General features: G+C 40.5%; 1 protein-coding gene across 1 annotated transcript; it reads left to right on the plus strand.

The window, feature by feature from the left end:
• Positions 1–150: 150 nt before the first annotated feature.
• xrcc1 (X-ray repair complementing defective repair in Chinese hamster cells 1) lies at positions 151–23,895 on the plus strand. Its single transcript, XM_030392958.1, has 17 exons — positions 151–679; positions 808–900; positions 1,984–2,091; positions 2,207–2,365; positions 2,681–2,758; positions 3,784–3,907; positions 4,120–4,226; positions 5,059–5,221; positions 5,300–5,543; positions 6,654–6,770; positions 16,265–16,346; positions 16,449–16,548; positions 19,143–19,191; positions 21,720–21,856; positions 22,104–22,194; positions 22,320–22,395; positions 23,123–23,895. Exons 1-17 carry the CDS (start codon positions 629–631, stop codon positions 23,228–23,230), a joined length of 1,887 nt encoding a protein of 628 aa, XP_030248818.1. The 5' UTR covers positions 151–628; the 3' UTR covers positions 23,231–23,895.
• The last annotated feature ends 1,587 nt before the right edge of the window (positions 23,896–25,482 follow it).

Consider the following 25,482-nt stretch of genomic DNA (forward strand, 5'->3'; position numbering starts at 1 on the left):
AATCTGGAAAACAAAAGGGATCAATATATATCAAATGACCACACTGGTCTCTCTAGTACACTTTCTGAACGATTGGTGGCGATAAAACCGGTGATGCGGTTATTTGCTTGCAGAAGAAGAAGTCGAACGTTCTCATTGGCTGGAAACGCCGTGAGCCGGAAGTAGCGTCACAACACAACGACACACATCAGGCATTTGGTGGGAAAATGATTTCGCTTCCACGCACATTTAACTTAAAATTAAAAGCATTAATGTGTGTTTTCTGATATTAAACGAAATGCCAAAGTAAGCGGCTATGTGTCGAGTACATGACAGTTAAAAGAAATAACGCGTAGCAGCCCCTGAGGTGTGTTAAAACCACCAGGCTAATCAGGCAAAGTTCACTCTGCCTATTGTTTGCTAGCATGCTATCACTTTAGCTAGCAGCATGTCTGACGCGTAGTATCATTAAAGTGAATTTAACGAACTTTTCGAGGGTTAATTCACTGTCACTGAATGAACGGTGTGTGTTTTATTCATTGTTAACCGGTTACGAGTGCGTGTAGTGACGAGGTATCCGCCCAGTTGCTTTATTTTCCTTCACACTGGTCAGTTAATTGTCTTCAACCAGCCAAGAATCAACAACAACATGCCAGAAATCAAACTCAAACACGTCGTGTCCTGCAGCACCGAGGACTCTGTAAGTTGTCTTGTCACCTGTTTTTATTTTGTAGAGACCTCATGTTCCCATTCATGTCCTGAGTTTTGTATACATTTGGTAAAATGTGAACCTTCCTTCCTCTCACTTCTTGTCATAATGCACAACAGGCTCACAAGGCAGACAACCTGCTGAGCTCTGACACCTACAGAAAGTGGAAAGCAGCAAGACCCGGGGAGAAGCAGACATCCGTCATTCTGCAGGTGTGTTTTTACCCCCTTACACCCTCAAGTGTTGACTGACAGTGGTTACATAACATGTTGTTTTGTGATTACTGATGTGAAGTATTCTTAGGTTGCAAATATCGTAAAAGCATGCTGATCCAGCTAATCCAAATGTATAGATAACACACAATTTATTAAAACTCTAGTTCATATCCAACTTTCCTTTTGTTATTAAAGTGATTGGGTTTGTTCAGGGTTCCTAAATTCTCCTGGAAAATCTGGAAAACAGTTGACCAGTTTTCCAGTCACAGACAGCACACGGATAATGCAGAATGTCCTGGAAAGTCTTGTGTTTTCCTGAAACATGATCTGGAAAATGAGTGGGAACCCTGATGTTCCATAACTTGTGATGTATGAGGTCATTTGATAAACACGCACATTCCTATGGTATATGACCAGTTGAATTAAAAATGTTGACGTCCACTCACACTTCTCCTTTGTTGATATATTTTTGTCCTTTTGGGAACCCCCGTGTGTGCGTCGTCTGTCGTACAATTGTGACCTCCTTCAACTTAACATTTGGCTAAGATTCAATTCCCTTTTCTTTCCCACATAATATCAAAATAGCTTCAGTTGTCTTTATCATTTACGGATTACGTGGAAGCCCCTGCAAAGAAAATATTGTTCTCCCTTTTTTCCCCTTTCTCCTCCTACCTTAGGCTAAACATTAGATTATGACAAATCCCAGAATATGTGAAGGGCACTTAAACAAGTGATACTTTTTGTAAACTTCTTAGTTGTTTACTTGTTACCTGTCGTTTAAACAAGCAAGAGCAACTGGTCCCCACCCAGCTTTAAATCACTTTTTAAAAACTCAAGCAGTTTCGTATTGTTTTATTCTTCTTAACAGTAATGCACTTTGTAATTTTGGTTAGCAAAAGTAACAAATTTGGTGTATGCACTCATGTAATGTATACGTTAATGTCCTTGGCATAAACATGTTAAAAATTAGGGGTTGGTAAAAATGAGTTTTACTTTACTCGACCTTTGTTTCTTTCAGATATTTTGACTTTGTTTCTTGTGTAGGCTTCGTTAACCTGTGCCATTTCACTTTTCTCTCAGTTTGAGAAAGAGGAGCAGGTGCACAGCATTGATATTGGAAATGAAGGGTCGGCTTTTATCGAGGTGCTGGTTGGGAATTCTTCATCCACCAGAGACCAGGACTATGAGGTATATTTGCAAATCAATCTAAGTTCAAAGTTGATCACTTCCTCCTCAGTACTCTAACAAGTAATTACTAATTTTTTTTTTCTTAATCTGGGATGTCAATCTTTCTCTGTTTTAGGTTCTTTTGGTTACGTCTTCCTTCATGTCCCCCACGGAGAGCCGTAACGGCACCAACTTGAGCCGCGTTCGTTTCTTTGGGCCCAACCAGCTGCAGAAGAGCACAGCACAAGAGAAGTGGGACAGAGTAAAAATTGTGTGTAGCCAGCCGTACAGCAAGGTAAGGTGTGAAATAGAGAGAGTGTAAACTAAAACATCCATCTAACTCTTCAGCAGAGTCAACAGATTCCAAAGATTGAATATTTGCATTAAGTAACACTTTAACTGTACTTTTACCACGTGGCACAGTCAGAACATAATTTTGAAATCTTTTGCAGTTTTGAAGCTGCACCTGTAGATGCTCATGTTTTCTTAAGGATTTCAGCTCAGATATTTACTTAAATTAAGTTTGCTTTTGCAAAGACTAAGTATACATTAATAAGCTTATATCCATTGCTACTTGTAAATTGATTAATTCCATGATGATCTTTTGTAGAACATAGCATACGGACTGGCCTTCATCAAGTTTCATTCACCGCCTGACAAAAATGATCCTCCTCCAGCAACGCCCCCGGTGAGTTCTGCCACACCTTCTTCTGAGACATTTAGGTTTGCCTGTTCATAATGAGAATATTGTTGACTATGACTTAGTATTGATTGTCTTTCCAATGCCGTGAGTTTCATTACTGCTGCCGACAGTGACAGCAGTATAGGTAATTAGATCGATGACATACTGATGAGGGTGTCTTATATTGATAGGAATCTTAAAATTATTCACAGTTTATATTTTAGATATTCGTTCCATCTTTTGTTATGAAGTACTAATGATATATACTAATGTTACTGCACTAGTTTGACAGTATTCTCAATCAAGAGCTGCATTTAAACATTAGAGACCCATTACCTTAATAGGCATATATGAGAAATATGAATTAATACTATTTTTAAATAGGTTAATCAAGATTATGTCATTAATGCCTGGCATTGTGCAACAAAATGCAAATACAGGCCAGCAATAGAGCATCAAAATTCATCAAGAGCAGGAACATTTATACCTGAATTAATTCAGTAAAGATTATCTGACCAAACATTCCAGACTTTGTGCTATACTGAGTTTTTTGACATCATGTACTTTGTCACGTTTTGGACTGTGGCAAAAAAGACTCGGCTTCTCTTCTGTTCTGACATAAGAATGTTACCTCAATTAACAGAACAAACCAGTTGGAGAGACTAGAGAGATCCCCAGTAAACAAAAAACCCTCCAGTTAGCTATTCATGTTGGTGAAATTCAGTCTTTTAAAAATATGTTCTTTGTGAGCATTTTATTCCATACTGTAGTTAAATATGCTGCCATACTGTTATCAGCACTGCTTTACTTTGATATGAACTTATGTAGCATTTATATTTAGCTCTGGGAAGAGGTCATAACTAAAACATGACACAGCACATCTCACTGCAGTGTGAGCAGATACTCAGTCTATTCTGTGAACTGCACAACTTTATAGCAATGAAATCATTTGTCAAGTTGAAACCTTACACTTCGAGAAGTCTCTCCATCTTTCTCTTCTCTGGCACTAAACTTTTCTTCTCTCCTATAAGAAACTGACAAAGCTGGGACAGTTCAGGGTGAAGGATGAGTCTCCTTCATCTGCGCCCAGCCTTCAGCCCGGCAGTCTCTTCTTCAGTCGGGACAGTGCAACAAAGTCGAGCCCTTCTCCAAAAGGTAAATTCATTCATTCAAATTTGGCAGCAGCTGAAGCCCAATTCATTTCTACCCTGTCCTTGTAACCACAAAGTGCAAATCACAGTGAATAATTAAACACACCATTAATTGGATGTTATTTAAAGCTATTTAAGACGAGAGGGGAGAGATTATTTCTTCATTATTAAGCCTCTTTGTTCCCTCACCAGCTCTCTGCACTTTTCTCTCTTTAGTGTCTCCTCAGAATCAGAAGCTGAGTTACGCTGCCGCTGCCCTACAGGCTGGTGGCAGCTCCCACACGTCAAGCCAAGCGTCCTCTTCCAGCTCTCCCTCACCTCAGGTAATAAACAACACTATCATTATCCTCTCTGTAGGATGGTCATTAATCAGCTTTCTCCTTGATAAGCAAGAGGTTATTTTAAAGCTTTATTTAAACAACAGAGAGGATGAAACATAGGCCTAAAGCTTGTTATAATATATCTATGATTACTGGAGGTTTGAGGAAAGCATATCTGGGGAATTTGATTTGATTTGGAACCAAATAGTGTCTGAAAAATTACATTTTGACCAAACTACTAAGGTGGATTTAACATTTAAAATAAGCTCCTAACTAAAGCTGAGTTTGTTTTTGTTCCTGCACATTAGCATCACAGTTACTGACATAAATGAATGAAATGGACTCAATTCGAGCCGTAACCCTGAGAATGAAACATAGGGGAGCCGCCCGCACAGAGTAATAAAACTAATTAAAGACTCTCAGGCCGTCTGATCATTGAAAACAAAAAGAAAATAAATACGACCATTACTTTTCGGGTTGGCAGCACAAATACGCGTCTATGCATGAGAAAGTAGTCTAAAAAGATAATTGAGTCATTCTGGTTCTTCCACTTTGCTGCTGTTATTGCTAAATTATTTTTTGATGATATGCAGAATCATTGTTTTGCATCCTGAGTGTGCACACAACGTCTACAATTTATAAATCAGATAACTCTATCGCAATAAAAGAAATGGAAATGTTGGCAATTTGTGGGAGTCTTTATAATCCTTAATCACTAATTTTCCAAAAGTATTCGCTCCTCCACAGCGGTTTTAAACGTACAGATGCGCATTATTCTTACCTTTCTGAAAAGGTGCCAGTTTTTTGATACTTACATCACTTTTATTCCTCATAGCCACCTGCTAAAAGAAAGTTTGAGTTCAGCAAAGAGCGACAAAATGCCTCTGGCCCTCCACCCTCAAAGAAAATTAGCCCAGCTGGCTCACCTGAGGGCAAAGCCGCGACCCCCAAAAACAAGCCGAGCCCAGCCAGCACACCGAGCCCCAGCACCGCGAAAGGTACACCACTCACCTCTGCATACAGATCATTTCTTCACTTGGATAACTTGCTTCAACTTTAGCAACTCGTCCTTCCAGCTTCCTCGGCACAGAAGTCTGCAGACAAGAAGCGGGCGAGCCCGTCCAAACCCGAACCCAAACCCAAACAACAGAAAGCTAAACCACAAACCGCGCAGCAGGTCCCGTTCAACCGGATCATGGAGGGGGTGGTGTTTGTCCTCAGCGGCTTCCAAAACCCTTTCAGAGGGGAGTTGAGGGAAAAGGCTCTGGACATGGGAGCCAAATACCGACCGGACTGGACTCCCGACGCCACACACCTCATGTAAGTAACAAATGTGGAAGTTTGTGGGTTTGCTTAAGAAGTCCTGCTTTACCATTTATGAATGCATTAATTACTTTTTTCCTCCAACCTTCTTGCAATGCTTAGTTTTGTGATTTTTTTTTATGACAAAGTGTTATAGTAATACAGAGAAGCTACCAAGCATGGCATAAATCTTAAAAGATTTGTGCAAGTTGTTAAGATTGCTAAAGTAGAGTAGTCCACTCATCATAGTCTTAGAGACTTGTTTGTGCATAAATGCATTCAAAATTAAATATCACTCCTTTGACAGGGTTGTTAAGATGGAATTGACTGTCTTTTTTTTTGTTTTTGCCAGTTGTCAGGTTAAAAAACGCATCAACTTCACCGAAAATAGTTTTTTATTCCTATCACATCAAAAGGTTGTTGTTGCAAGTGCAGCTGTTCACTGAGTCCTCTGGTAGCAGCTGGTCAGAAAATGCTCCTGTAAAGAGAAACTGAAGAGATAAATAGGAAGCAAATGCAAAAGAGCTGCTGATAAGGCAAAAGATCAATACATAGAGAAACTGCAGAACGTTGGCAGATAAGATTAAAGAAAGATGAGCCAAAGAAAACCATTAGCTTTGGAGATAAAACTGATTTTTGCTCGGTCATCCTTTGTTGTTGACTAAATGTAAAAAAAACATAAACATTGTTGCTGTAGTCAGTTGTTATATGACTTAAGTGTAATGAAATTAATGTGTTACAGCCAAAATAAATCTCCCGATGATCATGGTAAATCATTTGGATATAACGTAAAGTGCAAACCTACATTTGAGTGATGCTTTCTTAATTGCCCCAGGGATGTTCTGTCTTGAAACATTTTTATCTGTTGTCGATCTTGATCATTAAAACCGATTACAGGATTGTGCAACAGCCCTTTAAGCACTCCCAGTAATTCAGTTTGATTGCATCTTGATCCCTGCTGTCAGAGCAGACTATTACCCTTGTCAGCTTCTCTTCACTGATCTTACCGTGTGTGTGTGTGTGTGTGTGTGTGTGTGTGTGTGTGTGTGTGTGTGTGTGTGTGTGTGTGTGTGTATTTGTGTGTGCGTTTGTGTGTGTGCACGTCCCCTTTGGCTGATCAAACTCCAGCTGTGCCTTCGCTAACACCCCCAAGTACAGCCAGGTGAAATCAGCAGGAGGCATGATCGTGCGGAAGGAATGGGTAATGGACTGCCACAAGAGGAAACAGAAGATCTCCTATAAACAGTAAGAGAGGGTGAAATATTAAGACAAACCTGTGGAAAGTTGGGGCGATTTTATAACAGTATAATCATGAACTTTAATGATGCTTGACATAACATTAAGTCCTTGAAAGCAAGGGAAATTGATTCTTTGACCTATATGGCGCCCCTCACAGTTCCTGAGTGCAACACCGCTGTTTGTGAAAACAAATACCAGGCAAGGATGATACATTTAAAGCTGGACACCGTGTTGGAGGCAGAGCCCAGGTCATTCCTATGAAAGCTGCTCGATGGCGTTTTGAAGCCAAAAAAGCTTGACTTCCCTGCTACGATATTACCCAGATCTTCTATGTTGTGCGGCACATTCAGACTTCAGCCATCCAAGATGGCTAACTTCGGTTAAGTGCTCAGCTATTAGGAATAGGAATGAAATGTTTAATCTTGCGGCTCGTTTAGACTTTTTATTGTACTGAATGGCTGAACTTATGACAGTCAAACAAGTCATTTTTGCAGGGGTTGTGACTATCAAAATAAATTATCCCCCATTTCACGGTCACTTTCAAAATGTAAGTGTATGGAAAAAAGGGGTTTTGGGCCCCAGTGCGTCACGTGACGATTCATTATCACGGTTTGACTACTTTGAAAAATGGCTTCAAAGCCTGTCCCTCTTCCTGGGGGCTTGATCCCGGGTCTGTAACAATTTGTCAGGCGTAATGTAGGTGCTAACTACAAACATCATAACAATGTTATGTGTTGAGACTTGTATCTTGAAGTAAACATGTATGTAACGCTGTGATCCTACCCTCTCTCTGAAGTTAGATAGTGCAGATGCAAGTAATACAGGGGCAGAGTGGCTGAGACAGAGACATCATTCACATGATTACTAGACACTGTACCATCAAAATGATTTAGAAGCTGTTATTTTAGGTATAAAAGTTACATAATGTTGCTTTAATAAGGCCTGAGCTCCAGCTAGGCCACAGGAACAGCTGGATGGGATTTGATGTCTGTTAAAGGTCACTTACGCAGGGTAACAGCCTGGTTTTTAGTATAAAACATGTGTCTAAAGTACGGACCCACATCTGATTAATACTTTTCTCTTAAGCCACGTCTGCACCTCCACATGGCACAATCTGTACACAGCACTCACACTGATTGAAGCATCCAAAAATACACCACTCACAGACAGCAGTGATGCCCACTTGCTACCGAGAACATTGTAACCTTGAGCAGCTGATGCCTGCTGTGATCACAAATTCAACCCAGCCAGCTCCAGCAGCTCCCTAATTATATCCCTCATTACAGGGGGAGCTTCAGCAACATCAAGGTCTTCTGTCGTTTTGCCTGTCATGACTCTGTGTCCACTCAATAATGTAGAGCAGAATGCCTGTAGAGTAAAGCAACGGAGGGTTCAAATGAATTGCGGTGGTACTGTACTGTTATACTGTGTGAATCTTTGCTTCATCATTTAAGGAATTATTTTATACACATCACTTCTGTTATGACTGGGTCTGGCTTGAAGATGAATTCATTTACAGCCAGGCCTCCCCCACTGTTAGATTATCTAAGGTTACTAAACTCGCAATTCAGACAACACACATGTCCAACAGGTGTTGCGGTAGATATCTTAATAGCTGTTAAATTATTGACAAGGTATGCCAATAGAGATTATTTTTATTGATCTATTAAATGTCAGAAAAGTGTGAAACATGTCAATCAGTGTTTTCTAAAGACCGAGATGGTGTCATCCTTAATGTCTTTCTTTGTCCAGAACCTGAAGATATACAGTTTACATTCAAAAAACGAGCAAAGAAACCAGAAAATATTGACATTTAAGAGGCTTTTTTCTTCAACAACTACATAATTAAAAGGGTCTGTGATTTTTAATTATTAATAAGCTAATCATTGTAGCTCTAGTATTGACTCCAATGAAATAAGAGTCCTTCTGTTACCGTGACTACCATCATTGCACACACAGTACAGTGCTCCTGCCTCCATTAGTGGTTTTATTTTAGGCTGCACTCACAACAATAAACAACCATGTCTCTTTGTATATTGGTTGGTTGGCCAGCAGAAATCTTAACAATCTTAATCTAATTTAATTTGATCAACCTTCAGAAGACCGATCTCTCCACCATGAGTGTGTCCTTTTTTTGCCTTTGAAACACACGACACATGTTCAAATTGTATTTGTAGCTTTGAGGAAGTAGCTCTGTTTGTCAGGACAGCAGCCATGCACAATGACATGCTGTTTAGCTCACACTACAATGAGACTGAGTAGAGCCTATGTATGAGAAACCCTGGTCAGAACTGGCAGCTGGCAACTTCTAAGGTGGTTTTCTTGCATGTTACACAATACAACTTGACTGCAGTCTTAATCTAACTGGGCAGGAAGCGGGAGTGGAATGGTCCAATTGATATATCCGTCAGGCTTTAATCACGACTGGATTTATCTGTCTAATTTACTTAATGACACTTAGGTCGTCGTCACTATAGCAGAAATATTCATTCCATAATGACTTCATTTGAGTTGTAAAACACACACGATATAGAGAGTAGGGCCTGTGAGAGGGAGCTTTATAGTTGTGGTGATTAGGAGACTAATGACATCAAGGAAGATGAGCGCTTCTCTCACAGGCTGCTTCAGTGATGGATTTGAAAACTGATCTTGTAATTTCATGACTGTGTATTTGCACGAATGACTGATGATGATCATCAACTCTAGAGGAGTAAAACCCAGTGGAAACCTTACATCAGATATCTCATTAGCTTTCTTGCTTGTAGTATGTCCCCTGCCTAATTTTTCTACGGCTCTGCAGAGCCAAGTGCATAATTCAGATCAGCTTTTGGTTGTCTTTTTATTTCCTGCATTTGCCCAAATGCTATTTACAAACTATTTTAATGGACTCTGGAGCTGAATAAGTCCGACTGTGATTTTGCTTACCTCTCTATTTGCCTCGCACACACACTGATTTATTTTCTTATTCATCAGAAGTGAGTTAAATAAAACTGCTACAGCATTCAAAGTTTAGACTAAAGAAGTGTTGGAAATATTACTGAAAGATCATTATGTCCATTCCAGTCTGATTGCCCCTGCGACAGACCGGGTCTTCTTTTGTAATATAACCTGCTGATGGACTGAAAGGGGGATTTATATTTGCAGTGTTAATCTCACAAATATATTTCATCACTTTGTAGTCAAAAAAGAGATTAGAGCTGAAAGATTTCTGGATTAGTCCATCAGTCTATCAATAGAAAAATCAATCAAAACTATTTTAGTAGTCGATTACCATTGTGGTTTAATTTGTCACAATGGAAATGATCTTTAGTTGTTTTTTTTAGAATTTGTTGATAATTTCATAGAACAAAGGTCCTCAGAGTTTGAACCACTGGGTGCATAAGATTGAGGGTCGCAGAGGAAAACCTATGAACCAGTCGTAGGATTTGTGATTCGACTCATAATGGCATTTAACCTTAATTAACTCAGCATCTTGAATTCACCTCAGATCACTTGTCTGTCCCCCAAGGTGCAGCAAGTAAGAGGGGATCGCCTTTTCTGTAAACCTCCTCAACTATAGAGCGTGGTAGTTTTCCAGCTCAGTTCCCATTAACGTGTCAAGTCGTCTCCATCCAGAAACTTGTTAGAGGAGGTTCAATTTAACGCAGCAGCCGAATGTTGTATTACATGTAGATTATTGTAACTGTATGTGTTGAAAAGGACCAGCAGATCTTTAAATATTATCGATGCATTTCATGTCGTGTTTCTGATGGCCACTGTTGGCCCACGAACTGCACTTTTGGAAATCATGTCATAGACAAAATGAATCAGATAATCGGATAAGGTGATTGGCAGATTAACCGATAGTCTAAAAAAATGTTCAGGTTGCAGATTTAGACGAATGAAATGTACACAACAGGAGCTGACACAAACCCGTTATTAGTGTCCTCTGCTGTGGATTTAATTAGTTATTTTGACGTTACTGTCATACTAAAGATATAATTGCCATCCAGTACCAGCAGGAAAAATCCACTGATCCAGAGTGCAGTCAAACCTTTTTTCTACGTTTGTCTTCAAAGGCAGAAATGATAGCGGTCAGACTTATATTTTGATGAGATTATTTTGGACAGCCACGGTGTGAATATAAGCCATACAAAGAGACTGAGAGGGAGAGGGTGACATGGAAAGCTTTTTTAAATACGTACTGCTGAAGGGTGATGACACACAACGCTGTGGTTTTATGAAATCTGATCCTTACTCTTAAGATTCTCCAGAAGTGCACAGAGATGAGAAGTTCGCTATAGCCTGTGTCGTCATTCTCCCTCATGCGCGCTTTTTTTCTCAGTCAGTCTCCCTCACCCTCGTCCTCCCCTGTCTGCGCCCCCCTCTCTTATTGTTAGACTAATCCATTCCCCTGCCCAGCACCGCTATTGTGCAGCGTGTGGAGTGTGCAGCTTTGATGATGTATCCTTTATTTAAAAGCTGCATCTGCTATGGGTAATTAAAGGGACCACTTACTTTGATGATGACGAGTACCCAAACAAATACGCACACTCTCACTCTCAAACTGTTGCTCCATAATGCACACAAACACTTTGCCAGCGAGCATCTGGGGGTAATTGCACCGCTTCATTGAGGTCCTGACATGCATACGTACTAGGTAGTGTACGTATTCGAGAGACATTAGCTAAGCAGCCCAGAAATGTTCCCTTCATAGTCATTATCCAATCAGCGAGGATCCCGAGATGGGCAGGAAGAGAAGAGGGCAGAAAACACTCAAACAGCTCTGCAGCATCCCCTCACAATAGATCTGAATAAGTAAACAAATTTCTCATTAAAACCGAGGCTCTGCAACAACATCCCAAGAGGAATTGGGAAATAGTTTGTCAGCTTGAGCCAAAATATCAGCACAATCGCACCGTGATAGATCTAGGGCACATTCAGCTTAATCACAAGAACCTCAAAGTTCCTGTCTGAAAATATTTGCTGCTACCTGAAGTGTGCAGAGCCAAAAAATGTTTGGGGTTTCACAAGATGCTTATTGATCATTTAGTCTGCAAATAGTGTTCATTGTCTGTGCTGACCCAACAGTCAAGAATCCAAAGATATTCAATTTGCATTCATTTAAAACAAATGTTTGACATCTCATCATAATAGCTGTTGATTATCTTTCTGTCTACCTTTTATTCAGTTGATCATTTCAGCTCCAGAAATCCTCTCAGGTCATCATCAGTAGTAGTATCAGTAGACTTTATGAGGCAGCTGCGTTTGCTTGATCCTGTAATCTTCCAAGTCCATCTTAACAAGGCTAGACTATGGCCAAACCTCAGTAGTTGAACCAGGTCAACATCCTGTGAGGATCTACTAGCAGATATTGGCTTGGTTTTGGTTTGACAACCAGTGCAAGGATCCTAAAAAAATGAAGCAATGGTCATTACATCACCAAATCTCGCTGTGGTCATCTGTGTTAAAGTCAGTGCGAGATGCACGGAGAACACACTATAACCCAACATATCTACCTGGTATGACTACTGGTGAAGGAATTTCTCCAGAAAATAAAAGAACACACTTCAGAGTGTAGGCTAACGGCTGATTTATTTGCATTTGGCATGGTGTTCTCCCATTGGTTGTATATGGGAAAGGCTCCTGTTCACAGTGTAATTGCAATCACATCAGCGGTAATCAGTCAGACCTCAAAATATCAAAATCTGAAAATTGTCCACTTTCAGAGTTGATTATTGAGTTACGCTTGATAGAATGAGCATGTGCTGCTTCTGTGTTCCTTTCAGTTTATCTTTGTAATTACTTGCCTCCCGGGTTGACCCTTCGGTTAAACAAATCATTGATTTGGTTGACAAATATTGAATATTTCACCTTGGACTCTGTCAGCATGAGAAAGCTCTTTTTGATGTTTGAATCAATAGTGACAGATATTTATTTGTTTTGGCAAATAAAATGTATGATGTATTGATGGTGCGCCCTGTCTATTGTGGTCAGCTGTGGACTTTAACGACTTTGTATACCCTACATGACCTCATTGAAAGGGGCTGCCACTGATGGAGTATAATTTAGAGCTGCAAATTAACATGTTTTGTTATTGATTAAACTTCTGAGTATTGTGTTGTTGATTAATCCTTTAGTGTATTAAATGTCAGACATATACAAACAATAATGAGTTATTAATTGAGTTCAGCACTGATATTACCTGGTTTTATAAGCAGCGTGGATTTAGCTTGTTGGTCTGTTTTTTTAGACACCACCACTTTCTTGTCATAAGTAGAGGCTTACAGATTATCAGCCGTGGCCAATTATCTGGGGTTAAGATCTGGGGTTAAGGTCTGGACTCTGTGATGGCCAATCCATGTGTGAAATTAATGTGTCATGCTCCCTGAATCACTCTTTCACAATATGAGCCCGCTGAATCCTGGCATTGGCATCTTGGAATATACCCATGCCATCAGGGAAGAAAAAATCCATTGATGGAATAACCTGGTCATTCAGTATATTCAGGTAGTCAGCTGGCCTCATTCTTTGGGCACATAATGTTGCTGAAGCTAGACCTGACCAACTGCAGCAACCCCAGATCATAGCACTGCCCCCACAGGCTTGTACAGTCGGCATTAGGCATGATGGATGCATCACTTCATCTGCCTCTCTTCTTACCCTGATGAGCCCATTACTCTAGAACAGGGTAAATCTGGACTCATCAGACCACATGACCTTCTTCCATTGCTCTCGAGTCCAATCTTTATGCTCGCTAGCAAATTGAAGCCTTTTTTCCTGATTAGCCTCACTGATTAGTGGTTTTCTTAAGGCTACATGGCTGTTCAGTCCCAATCCCTTGAGTTTCCTTCGCATTGTGCATGTGGAAATTATCTTACTTTCACTATTAAACATAGCTCTGCTTTCTACTGTTGTTTGATTTCACCTGACGTTTAAATGATCGGCAATCACGATCAATCAGGATTTTTTTCCGACCACATTTCTTCCTCAAAGACGATGGTTCCCCACCATCCCTCCAGTTTTTAATATTGCGTTGGACCATTCTTAACCCAATTTTAGTAGTTTCTGCAATCTCCTTAGATGTTTTCTCTGCTTGATGCATGCCAATGATTTGACCCATCTCAAAGAGACTAACATCTTCTCCACGACCACGGGATGTGTCTTTCGACATGGTTGTTTAAGAAATGAGAAGCTACTCATCGCATCAGTCGGGGTTAAAGGGATAGTTGGTGTCTTTTGAAGTGGGGTCATATAAAGTACATATCTATAGCCGATCTGTTTCCTACCGTAATCGTTATTACCGATCAGCGCAGCCTCAGTTTGGAGAAGTAGAGAGCGACTCCAGCCCAGACGCTCAGCTTTGTACTGCAGTGAACGGGGTCCAGAGAAAAAGCGAAATTTTACCACCTAAAACAAGGCTCACCTAAAAAAACCAAACAGTTCAAGTGTACGTTTTATAGAGAAAATTCAAACCGCTTTACATCGCCGTTGGACCGGCCTTTCTTTTGGCACTACATTTTCTCAACAGTAGAACCTCTGTTTCCCTACGCATTACTGAACTGGGCAACAGGTGATCTGCGAGCAGCCTTGTTTTAGGTGGTTAAATTTAGCTTTTTCTCTGGACCCCGTTCACTGCAGAACAAAGCTGAGCGTCTGGGCTGGAGCGGCTCTCTACTTCTCCAAACTGAGGCTGCGCTGATCGATGATTACGGTAGGGAACAGATCGACTATAGATATGTACTTTATATGACCCCACTTCAAAAAACACAAACTATCCCTTTAGGCAACTTGTTTCCAGCGGAAAGATAATCGCCCATGCAGTAATTATCCAATAGGAGGCTCTTACCTGTTTGCTTAGTTAAATCCAGGTGGTGACTTTTTTTGTTGGCCAGGCAGTGTAGTAACTAAATGCATCAAATAAATGTCATGTGAGGAAGTATAAAATAGCAGAAAATGAAGTACAGTGCACTTCTGTTCAGTCCATCACTGGTTGTTTCTGGACAAATTTCTGCAGTTTTTTTTTTTTTTTTACTGTCCTTGATTTCTGCTAATCAGCGTCAGCCCTGAAAACGCCATACTTGTCAACCCCCAGTCATAACCAACAGATTGATCCCCTTTGCCCGACGTTTCCTTTTTTCGATTTTTCCAATTACACGGGCACTAAGTATTCTAAAACGAGTGAGCATAGGTCAGTAAAATGTCAGTGTGTGTGTGTGTGTGTGTGTGTGTGTGTGTGTGTGTGTGTGTGTGTGTGTGTGTGTGTGTGTGTGTGTGTGTGTGTGTGTGTGTGTGTGTGTGTGTGTGTGTGAGAGAGGACACAAGGGGAGTGTTTGTTGGTCGTCCCTTCCTGTTTTTCTGCTTGTCACCTTCATTGCCTGCACTATTATCATCTCTATGAATTTATTTCACAGATGTTCTGTTTTTTATTCTCCCCACACTCTCTTAACCTTTCGCAGGGAAAATCTTTAGTGGATAAATTTTTTCTGCGTTTCTGCCTGGCTTTATGCTGTCATTTCATTTTCTGTTTGCAATCCGCTTTTTGCTGGTTTGTTAGTATTTTCAAAAATGTTTGAATATGTCTTAAAGGTGCACCGTGTAATTTTGGGGAAGAAAAAAGAGAGAATGATCTTCAGTGACTTATTTGTGTTTATGTTTTTTATGCCTAAATAAACAAAAAGACCTTGAAGGGTAAAAACATTTTCACGCTGTTTGACTTTGTTCATGTGTGGCGGACCCTGCCACCTTTCTAGCTTCAACAGTGTTCTGGGGACCTTATTTTCCTCTGAGAACAGCTTATTTATTCAGTCATGGATAAAATAAATATGTCATGGGGGATGATCATTTTTGCATCACAATTTTTCATTTCCACTGAAAAACAGATACAAATAAAATCCTCATGAAGTGACATTTGTCAGTGTCTGTACCAAACAAACTTGTTTTCCTATATCTCAAGCTCAAATTTTGTCGGTCAGAGCATCTCTGCAGCTCTACCTGTCTTCATTATGAGGCTGTTTTGTCAGACATTTTCCCTTTTTATTAAAAAAGGGGAAAGAAATCTGACTTTGTCATTTGATTCATTGACCGCTTTTGTTGAGCTACTTTTAATTAACTTGAGGTGACTGTCAAAGAAGAAAAGGTTGTCGGGTAAGTTCTATGACAAAGCCTAATTTATGACTGGGCTGTTCGTGAGTTTGGTTTAAAGATGAGTTTTGGGGGTTTTGATCTCCTTCAACTGGTGGTAAATTAGATTTTTCTCTAAGAATGCAAACTCCAATAACTTACGATACAGACAGGGATAATGTTTTAAGCACCAAGACATTGACTGTCTGGTAAAAAATAAAACCTTCACTCTGAACCTTGCTTTTCTTCCCTTATTACCTGACAGTGGCCCACTGCGGTTTGAAACACTGTGCAAGTAAAGCTGATTGGGAGCAAGATTTATTGTGCTGGCATCCGTTTCCCTTTGGCCTTTAATCATCCTGACGTCTTTTGTTCACTCGTTTTTTGTCTTCTTCCAGGTACTTGATGGATGGAGCAGAGTCGAGTTCGGAGAGTGAAATGGAAGTGGACGACCAGAGTGAAGAGGAAATGAACACAAAGGTGAATTTGTTTTTTTAAGTGAGCCTCTTAAAAGTGATCTAATAAAGAATCCTTGTTCTAGTTTGTAAACAGTCAGTTTCAGTGCTCATGCTGTTCTTGCAGACTCATCAGAAGCAGGAGAGACAAGCGACCCCCAAAAAGACTCCAGAAAAGAGGGATGAAGATGATGAGTATGCCGGCTCCACTGATGTTGATGAACCAGGTTTGCATAAACTAATTTTAAAACTTTGATGTCCCACTGTGAAAAAAAAGAGACTGAACTTTACCTGATGTTTGGATAAGATTCAGTCAACATCAGCAATGAAACTTCAGTAACTCTATGCTTGGTTTTTTTTTGGTTGCTCTAGAAATTGTTATTGGAATAAAAGAAAAGGCAAATGCTAGAAGATAACACACTTACAAAGTCATAAATGGCTATATTTTATAGCTGAAGTTCACCTGAGACAGGCAGACAGTTTGACATGATAGAGGACTTTGACATTTCACCCACTGAGAGGGTGAAATTGAGGGAAATGGAAGGATGGCAACCAAGACTTAGTTCAGATACAGCATAAGTAGAAAGGAACAAAGGAAGAGACCTTCATTCTCTTTTGTGTTCAAGCATTTTTTTCTCCGTCTTGAAGGCCAGCTTATTTATTTCAGTGCATTTTTGGACTCGTATAAAAGTGATATTGAACTTGAACTGTACAGTCTGTACAAAAGAAATAAAGCCCACACCCAAAAAGACGAGGTAGAGAAAAGCATACGTTCCTGATACATATGGAATTGATAGATATAAGTACAATAACATCTTCTTGCCATACTTACTGTTTTTTCTTCACCATTCAATTTTGGGCCGAAATGTTTTGACAGTTTTAGACAATGAACCCAAACAAATTTGATGTTCAACATTTATATACCTCCACCACTGTTGGATGGATTCCCATGACATTTGGAAAAAAAAAAACATTTGCACCTAATTCCCATCAGCTTCAGCTGCACCTTGTGTTTGGTGCAAATTGGCAAATGTTAGCATGCTAGTCTAAGAGATTGATTGATTGATTGATTGATTTATTTATGTGTCCGCGCTAGCACTACCCTTTGACGGAGGTATTATTTTTTTAGGTTGTCCGTCCATCCATCCCATTATATGAGAGTGTCTCAGAAACACCAGAAGGGAATTTCTTCCATTTTTGTACAAATGTTGTCTTTGACTTTGAAGTCTGGACTGATTAGATTTTGGTAGACAGAGGTCTGAGGTCAAGGTCACTGTGACCTCACAAAACACATTTTCCGATGTATTTTTCATGATTCGATCAAATGTTGAGGTTATGACATTTATGACATCATAGGTGAGATGCACTGTGACATTGATGCGATGTGTTAAATCTAGTTTGACAACTTTATTTATCCAGGGAGGGTTCAGGAACGCCCTTATCAAATTCACACACCTCCACATTCCCACCCGGAAGCTGCCCAGTACAGCCTCAGTCTGATCACCTGTCCAGTGAGCAACAACACTGGAGCAGTTGGGGTTACGTGCCTTGCTCAAGGTTACCACAGTGGTGGTAATGAGGCAGGGGCAAGCACTGCCTTTCATTTCCCTCACTCAGACTTGTCTTGTCAGTGTAGGGATCTGAACCAGCACACCGTGTTTTGCTCGACTTTAGGCCAACACTGCCTCAGAGATGATCTTAGCAAAAATGTTACCTTTTTTAAAAATTATTATTCCTCTTTTGTTTGTGTCAGGAAATCAGGGTTGAGCCGTGTTTCTTCCTCTCTATATATTTCGTTTTTGAATTGATACAGATAACATTTTATTTCTGTACTGCCTTCGGGTCACACACCACAAATATGCTGCAATGAGAATAAATTGGGAGACGTGCAAAAACAGCATTTTTCAGGCACAGAGTGGCAAAAGGGTTCTCATCCCTACTTAATTCAGTATATCTGATAATCAAAGCAAAGATGCATGTAAAAATGTATTTACTCACTTATCTGTATTTTAAGATCCTAGGGCTGAATTGTAATTGGTTGTGACTCACAGAAAATGATTAATTCTATTTGCTCAAATAAGTAAAGAGGAAGGGAGGGCGGGCAACACTGGTGCTGAAGAGGACTGAATGAATTGGTAGGAACAAGGAGAGGATGTGAGAGCCCAGGGATTAGACAAAAGGGATCACCTTTATGAAGCACTTGGAAATGGATGAGTTGACAACGCCAGCGTGAAAAGGACAAGACCATGGACGCTGTTTGAGGGAGAAAAAGGAACTGAGGCAAGACGTAATCGCTGTGAAGGGACTTGTGCATGATTCTCATTTCTATGTTAATGTGAGGCCAGAAGTAAAGTGCTGTGGTGCATCAGCGAGGCGACGCAACAAACACTGACCCAACAAACATATACAGAGACGGCATTTTAATTAGAGTGTCTTCTCCTTCCGCTCAACAGCACAGGATTGTATGGTAATCGAAAGGGTTACCAACAAGGTTAGATCCTCTTGAACTGCTGATATATGTTTCACAGAAATGTAGACTGACCTGGCGCTCAGCAGGAAGATTAAACTCCTCCTAAAATGAACAGAAATTCAAAGCAGGTTCAGTCTTTGACATTTGATTTCCTTAGTTAATTAGTTTTAAGATTAGGGCCACAGTGCACTGATGGCAATGTCCTCGAATACAGCAGCAACCTTGTGTTGTTGATGATAAACTATAGATATATGGAACATTTTACACTTGTGTAAGTTGAACGGTTTCTGCGAGGACTTTTCATGCAAGGTTAGTTTTACCATATTGACAAATGAACACTTCATTTCACAGGAGGTGATGATGATGAATCTGCCGTGGACACAGAGGACGAGCTGCAGAGGTAAACAACAAAGCTGCAAATTGTAACCATGTGGAGGAGTTTAGGATGTCCTTAATGGTTGTTGACCCCATCTCTGCTTTTGTGTTGCTTCATTAGTAGATTAACAATCAATTTAGTCTTAAATCAGTAACTCCACATTGACTTGAGGTTGATTGATAATTGCACAGTAATCACATAGTTAAACCATTTAGGTTGGTTCTCAACCAGTTTTTTTTCCCCACATGAGGTAAACTCTGAGAAACCCCTTTCTATAAAAACACATCTTTCATTCATCTTCATTTAATGTTTATTTAATTGCGGAGCAGGTTGTTTGGTTAGAGGGTTGTACTGAAATATGGCACAGAGCAACTCTACTAACAACTCACAGAAGTCTTTCACAAAGCATTTTTTGTGCCTTTACTTTGAGCTTCACTAAACATCAACAACAAATTGAAAAACTGCATGAAATGTAAGAGGCATCTATCACCTGAGTCTGCAGTCCTCAGTTTTATAGAGCATTTTAGAGTCATTCAGCTTATTGTTTTGGAACAATAAGAGCTCTTTAAAAATATCTGTACATCACCTTCCCAGCACCAAACATATGGAGCCAGGGGAGCGACTTTAAATTATGGCACAGAACAGGGACTTGTCAGTATGCTGGTCTGGCAGAGGTTTGCAGAAACAAGTGCTAACGTTAGCCGGTATGTGTCAGCTAGCTCGAAGTTAGTAAGTTTCGATTACCACTTTAACAGCAAATTGTGCGTCTATTTCCATTTTTTTAAATTTTGGATAAACCCACTAAAAATGGGACTTCTTTCACTTTGCCAGGAAGAAGAGTTTGCCTTTCTGTTCTTTATCCTTATGTGTCACGTTCATCATCACAAACAGCACTGGTAAAACAGAGCAGAAAGAAGCAGGTCATCTGTGTCATCAGACTTCATTCAGAAGACAGAAACCCTGTTTTACACATTCTTAATAACGATCAGGCAGCTGAATATATTTCGGCGCCAAGTTGTGATGTGGAATCAACTGACAATGTTATGCGTTTGCGTTTTAGTATTTCAATTTCAGTCTCTCTTTCAAAGCGCTGACTGAATGATGTTCATTTGGTGCCTGACAGACACAGAAATATTAACAAGCCCGCATCCTTAACTTCAAAATGTATCATAGCATCACGTCTGACTAGGGGCGAATATTAGTGTATCCACCCAGCTGTTGATTTTCCATCACTGCTGATGATGGAGCTGACTTGGGAATAAACACAGGTGGTACCCATTCAAGTTAAAAGACAAACTCCAGATGTTAGCAGATGTTGGTGGGCTTTTTGTCCAGTGTTAAAGCTTTATAAGTGATAAAACAGCAGTAGTTACAGACATACTTGAGTTCCAGATGAATTCTAGGGACCTATTTTTATTTGCTAAGTGTGTCATAATACCAGAGGCTTCAGAGTGCGTTCAGTAGGGTGACTTCCACTCCTTAGTATGAAGATGTAAATTACGCTCTCTTTGCTCCCTTAATCCCTCCCCTCAATGGAAAAACAATGGTGCTGGAGAGGTGAAATTGAAAGTCCTGTCAGTGACAAGAAAACTGATCAGAGCTGTTGTACAAAAGACAGACGTGAAGAAAATATCTGAAGCTGATCATAGAAAAGAGTTAGTATTAGCTAAAGAGTATCCAAATATTTTTTTTTTACTTTTCAGTTCCAACGCTTCCTTTCCCAGGCAGGTTTTGTTTATTGAAATCAAATGTAATTTTCAGTAAGTTGATCAGCAGACAGGCAGAGCAGCTAGCTGGAAAACGTAGTGAAACATTTAGGAGCCCAAAAGCCAGATATTTCCCTCAGGGACAAGATGAGGCTGAAAGGAAAATAAATATTTGACTTTGATTTGTCTGATCAAAAACACGACTCTGAATGAATACTAATGATGCTCCATGCATGCTGGACACTTAAAAATGCATCTGTTTGCAAACACGTTCACCACAACAGCAGTATTATTATTATTATAAGGTGTCAGTGTGTGTGTGTTGTGTTTACAACTTTTTCCACTGCTGGCAAGTGAGCAAAAACAATCAATTAGTACTGCTTTTTAGCCAATTAAGTTTGTTTTGAACTGGTTTTCTCTTTCAAAATCTCTGAAAAAGCCTGCTGATAGAAAGGAGAGCTCTCTCCACTTTGAAGATCATCGCTAAATTGCAGAGGGACTGGTAGTTGAGGATTTATTCATATTGATATATTGAACTGAGGATGCTCGATTGCCTTTAAAAGAGCAACTTTCACGCTTGTGTTTAATTAGTTGGTGGTTATATTGAGCTGTGAGCCCCAGTAACAGAAACAAAACTTTAAAAAAGTAAAATCCAGGTTAGACTTGTAACTGTTGGCCTGTATAGACTGAGTAACAACAGGGCTATAGTACTAGCTTTAAGTGTGTCTTTATCTAGATTAATTAGCTCCAAGGTGACGAGCAGGGAGGTTTCTTCTTTTGAGTGAAATTCACGACTCCTTGTAGCATCAAAGATGTAACAAGTCCTTTTTTCTGGCCTTGTAACAGGGTGGAGAACGAGAGCAGGCAGAAGAAAGCTGCAGGGGGAGGGAAGATGGTGAAAGAGGAAGATCCATACGGGGGGTCGACAGATGAAAACACAGATGCCGAGGCTGAACAGGATCATCCCATCCCCGAGCTTCCAAGTATGTCACTGTTTGTTCTTATCTTTGTCTTTGTCTCTTTTGTCTGTCCCTGTTCCAGTCACAGGAACACGTCCTTGCTCCTCCGTCTGACAGAAAATAATTGGACGGCTCACACCAACGTCAAACTGTGCACCGCTTTCCTCGTGTTTTCTTTGCTTTGCTCCTTTCTCTCTTTTAGAGCCGCTATGATTACTGGTCATTTTTCTGGTCTTCACCTTTTTCTTCCCATTTTCTCCTTTTCCTTCAGACTTCCTGAGCGGAAAGCACTTTTTCCTCTACGGTAAATTCCCGAACAACGAGAGGCGCCTGCTCCTGCGATACATCGTTGCTTTTAACGGGTGAGGCTGGCTTCGAGAAGTAACCGTGACGACTTTAACTGGTCGTGGGACTAAAGAGGGAGCATGAAAAGCGATTCACAGCAGTTAAATGTTTGTATTAAAACACAATATCGTCTTTGCTCCAGAGCGATTGAGGACTACATGACGGAGAAGGTGCAGTTCGTGGTGACCAGTGAAGGGTGGCACGAGTCCTTTGAAGATGTGAGTTTGAGTCCTTTCATCTTTCCTCTTTTGCTGTTACATTTCTTTGGCAGCCAAATTAGGAAGTCTAACACGAGCTTAAAGGGACAGTTCACCCCCAAATCAAAAATACATATTGTTCCTCTTACCTGTCATGCTATTACAATCTATCAATAAGTTACTTTTGCCACATGGAAGTAGAGGGGCCCTGTTTCTTACAAATGAATAGTTCTAATGGTCAGTGTATAGATTTGTTTACTCGCCAATAACAATTCGAGCATTTTAGGCCGTATTTGAGGCATTTCGGATTCTAGTATCAGTATCTGAACAACCATATCAAGATGGTTGTGGCGTGAGTTGACAACTTTTGGACATATCTGCTATAGAGATGTCTGCCTTCACTTGAATATCATGGAACTAGATGGCAGTCAGCTTGCAGTGCTTAAAGCGGCAAAAAATACATCTAAAGACCTCTGAGGCGTTTTCCTTTGAGGCAGTAGCCCTTATCACTCTGCGAGGTATAATCAAGTAAAATCAATGAAGCCAATTGAGAAGCTGAGTGTTTAAGCCTCCTGGGGAATATGCAGCAGTGTTGGGACCAATTGCCTCTCAAATCTGTTTGAAACCGCTGGTCAGAATCAGACATTTGAGTGTCTTGTTAGTATTTGAATTAGCAGGCGCAGTTACATGGGCCGAGCCGTGAGTTTTTTCAAAGTACATTTGTTCTTTCACTTCCCTTCCATCACAGGCGCTGATGGAGAACAGCAACCTGAACTTCGTCAAGCCTGCGTGGATTTACGCAATCAACGAACGACAGAAGATGCTGCCCTATCAGCCGTACACGGTCGTCCCCTGAACCGCTTCATATCCCGACCAAGGCGCAGGAGGGGAAGCCATAGAAACAGTTTTTCTTTCCTTTTAATCCAGTTCACTTTCATTACAGCAATAAACCAATTATAGTTTATGAATGCCTTTTACATTTTACACATGACTTTCTACTTGCTATTCATGAAATGTCTTCAGTCCTCTGATGTTTTCACCTTTTTGCCAAGCTGGAAAAAAATGTCTATTTAAAGATAACGTTAGCATTAGATTTAGCTTTAGGTTGTTAGTTCTTGCCTGGCCACAAAGTAACCTCTTCACCACCAGTGTGCTGCTCAGTCACTTTGGCTGTGTGAACAGGGCAGACGCTCTCTGATTCAGGACTCGTTTTGAATCTCTTGGTTCCTGTGCTGCAGTTTCGCTGCTGCTCGCCGCGCCTACCTCAGGCTCTGTCTGCAAATGACTTATCACCCTGTCCTGACTGCCAGCGGCACTGATAACGCTCTGACTCTGTAAGCGAGCAGACCATTGTGAGACCAGCCCAAAGTCAGGTGAAAGGTGCCAGCGTTTTTTAATGCTGCAGCCACCAGATGCAAAAACAAGGACAACTAAATTGTGTAAATGAAAATGAATGCTTGGGGACTGTTTGTTTCTCTCCTTTTTGTTTTATTAAAATGCCATGAGTGGTAAAGTGATGCATTTCTGTGTGTTGTTAAAGTTTGATAAATCGGAGTTTGCGATTTGTTTTTTTATTCATGTTGGGGATTTAATATTGCAAGAGACAGACTTGCTCGATGGATGTGAGGACGTAAAACCAGGCATCAGTGTTTATCGCCACTGATCTTCCAAAATACCGATGTCAGGCCCACCCTCTGCTGTGGCAGCTTGTTTAAGTGTTTATCTTAAACTGTTTTTCTTGTAGTACTTAATTATTTTGTCAAAATAAAAAAAGATTTTTAAGTAATATTGCTATTGGTTTCATTTTCACTGAGACGCCTTTGCCCTCACTCCTTCCTCTCCTTCCCTCACTGTGTGAGCAGCTCAAGAGTCACTCTTCTCCTTTTTCATTCCTTCTCTCGACTCGAGCCCTCTCTGCGCTTTCTAATTTACTTCTCGTCCTGCTCCACGCCCCGGAGCCACTGGGTCCTCTGCTCTTCAGTCAAGGGGATTAGAAAGATGGAATGTGGACGAGAGACAGGGGGAGGAGGGAGACGGTTAGACGGGAGAGAGGGTTTGGATGCATTTTTTAAAGCAGTCAAGGACCAGATTGCTTCCTTGCAATAGTTATGTTTGGTAAATTTACACACACAACATTCCACATAATGATGGCACCGCGTCCTGCAGTCTCATGTCAGAAACGGATTTGCTTTTCGTATAAGCGGCAGTGTGAGGTCAAATCCATTTAGGACTGGAAGCAGGACAATTTACAGCCGCTGACGGCATCAACCCTGACACAGTGTCATATTTCATTTAAATGCGTATCTGTCGTCACGATGGCAGATAGGACGGGCTGCTTCTACATTGATCCATTTGACAGAGTTTCCACCTTATTATTGTCACCTTGAATGTATTCTTTGCTTTTAGCATTTTTATGTCTCCCGTGAATCTGAGCAACGACCTTCCTTGACTGCTAAGATAGACAAACATTGTCTGAGTCTGTACTGTGAATCCCGATTTTCACTGGCACAGATTGTTGGGTGTCTTCATCTGATTGCATTCATTAGATGAGTTTCTCCTCTTCTTTCTCGTCATCTCTCTGTTCTCTCTACAGCACTGATATGAAGGGGTTGGATATAAATGCAAAAGTGTTTTGTTTTTTTTAATGCATTTTATAATTAATTGATTTACAGCGCTTTCGTAGAGACCACATTAAATCTGCTTTCATTCCATTTTATAAGACAATGAAACATTTCTGAAGGGATTTTTCGATTATTTTTTATCGTCAAAGGACTGAAACGCAATGCAAATTGTTTCCTCAACAAACCCACTGAGGTTTGGCAAAATAAGCCTGGGAAATGATTTTCTCTTCACTCAGTCCCCTCACGTTCGCATGCAGGGGCCGTATGATGTCTAAAAAGAAAGCCGAAGGTTGTTCACACACATTTGAATTGATGATTACACCGACCTTAGGCATAACCTGCATTACAAAGTCAGTTCAGTTCAGGTTGAGAGACGTACTGTACCCCTGAGAGCTGAGATATTTCTAACACGGAAGGTTCAGGCCGTGCTGCATATTCAGACGAGTGAAACCTGCTGGCTTGAGGTGTTTCAGGGGCACGCGAGGTC

Source organism: Sparus aurata, chromosome 17 (genome assembly GCF_900880675.1).
Source record: "Sparus aurata chromosome 17, fSpaAur1.1, whole genome shotgun sequence".
Taxonomy (NCBI): domain Eukaryota; kingdom Metazoa; phylum Chordata; class Actinopteri; order Spariformes; family Sparidae; genus Sparus; species Sparus aurata.

Excerpts from the sequence above, each read along its gene's own strand:
- xrcc1 (XM_030392958.1), top strand. The coding sequence starts at position 629 with ATGCCAGAAATCAAACTCAAACACGTCGTGTCCTGCAGCACCGAGGAC. Across the intron at positions 680-807 it reads CCTGCAGCACCGAGGACTCT|GCTCACAAGGCAGACAACCT; the intron begins GTAAGTTGTCTT and ends AATGCACAACAG. Across the intron at positions 21,857-22,103 it reads TCCCATCCCCGAGCTTCCAA|ACTTCCTGAGCGGAAAGCAC; the intron begins GTATGTCACTGT and ends CTTTTCCTTCAG.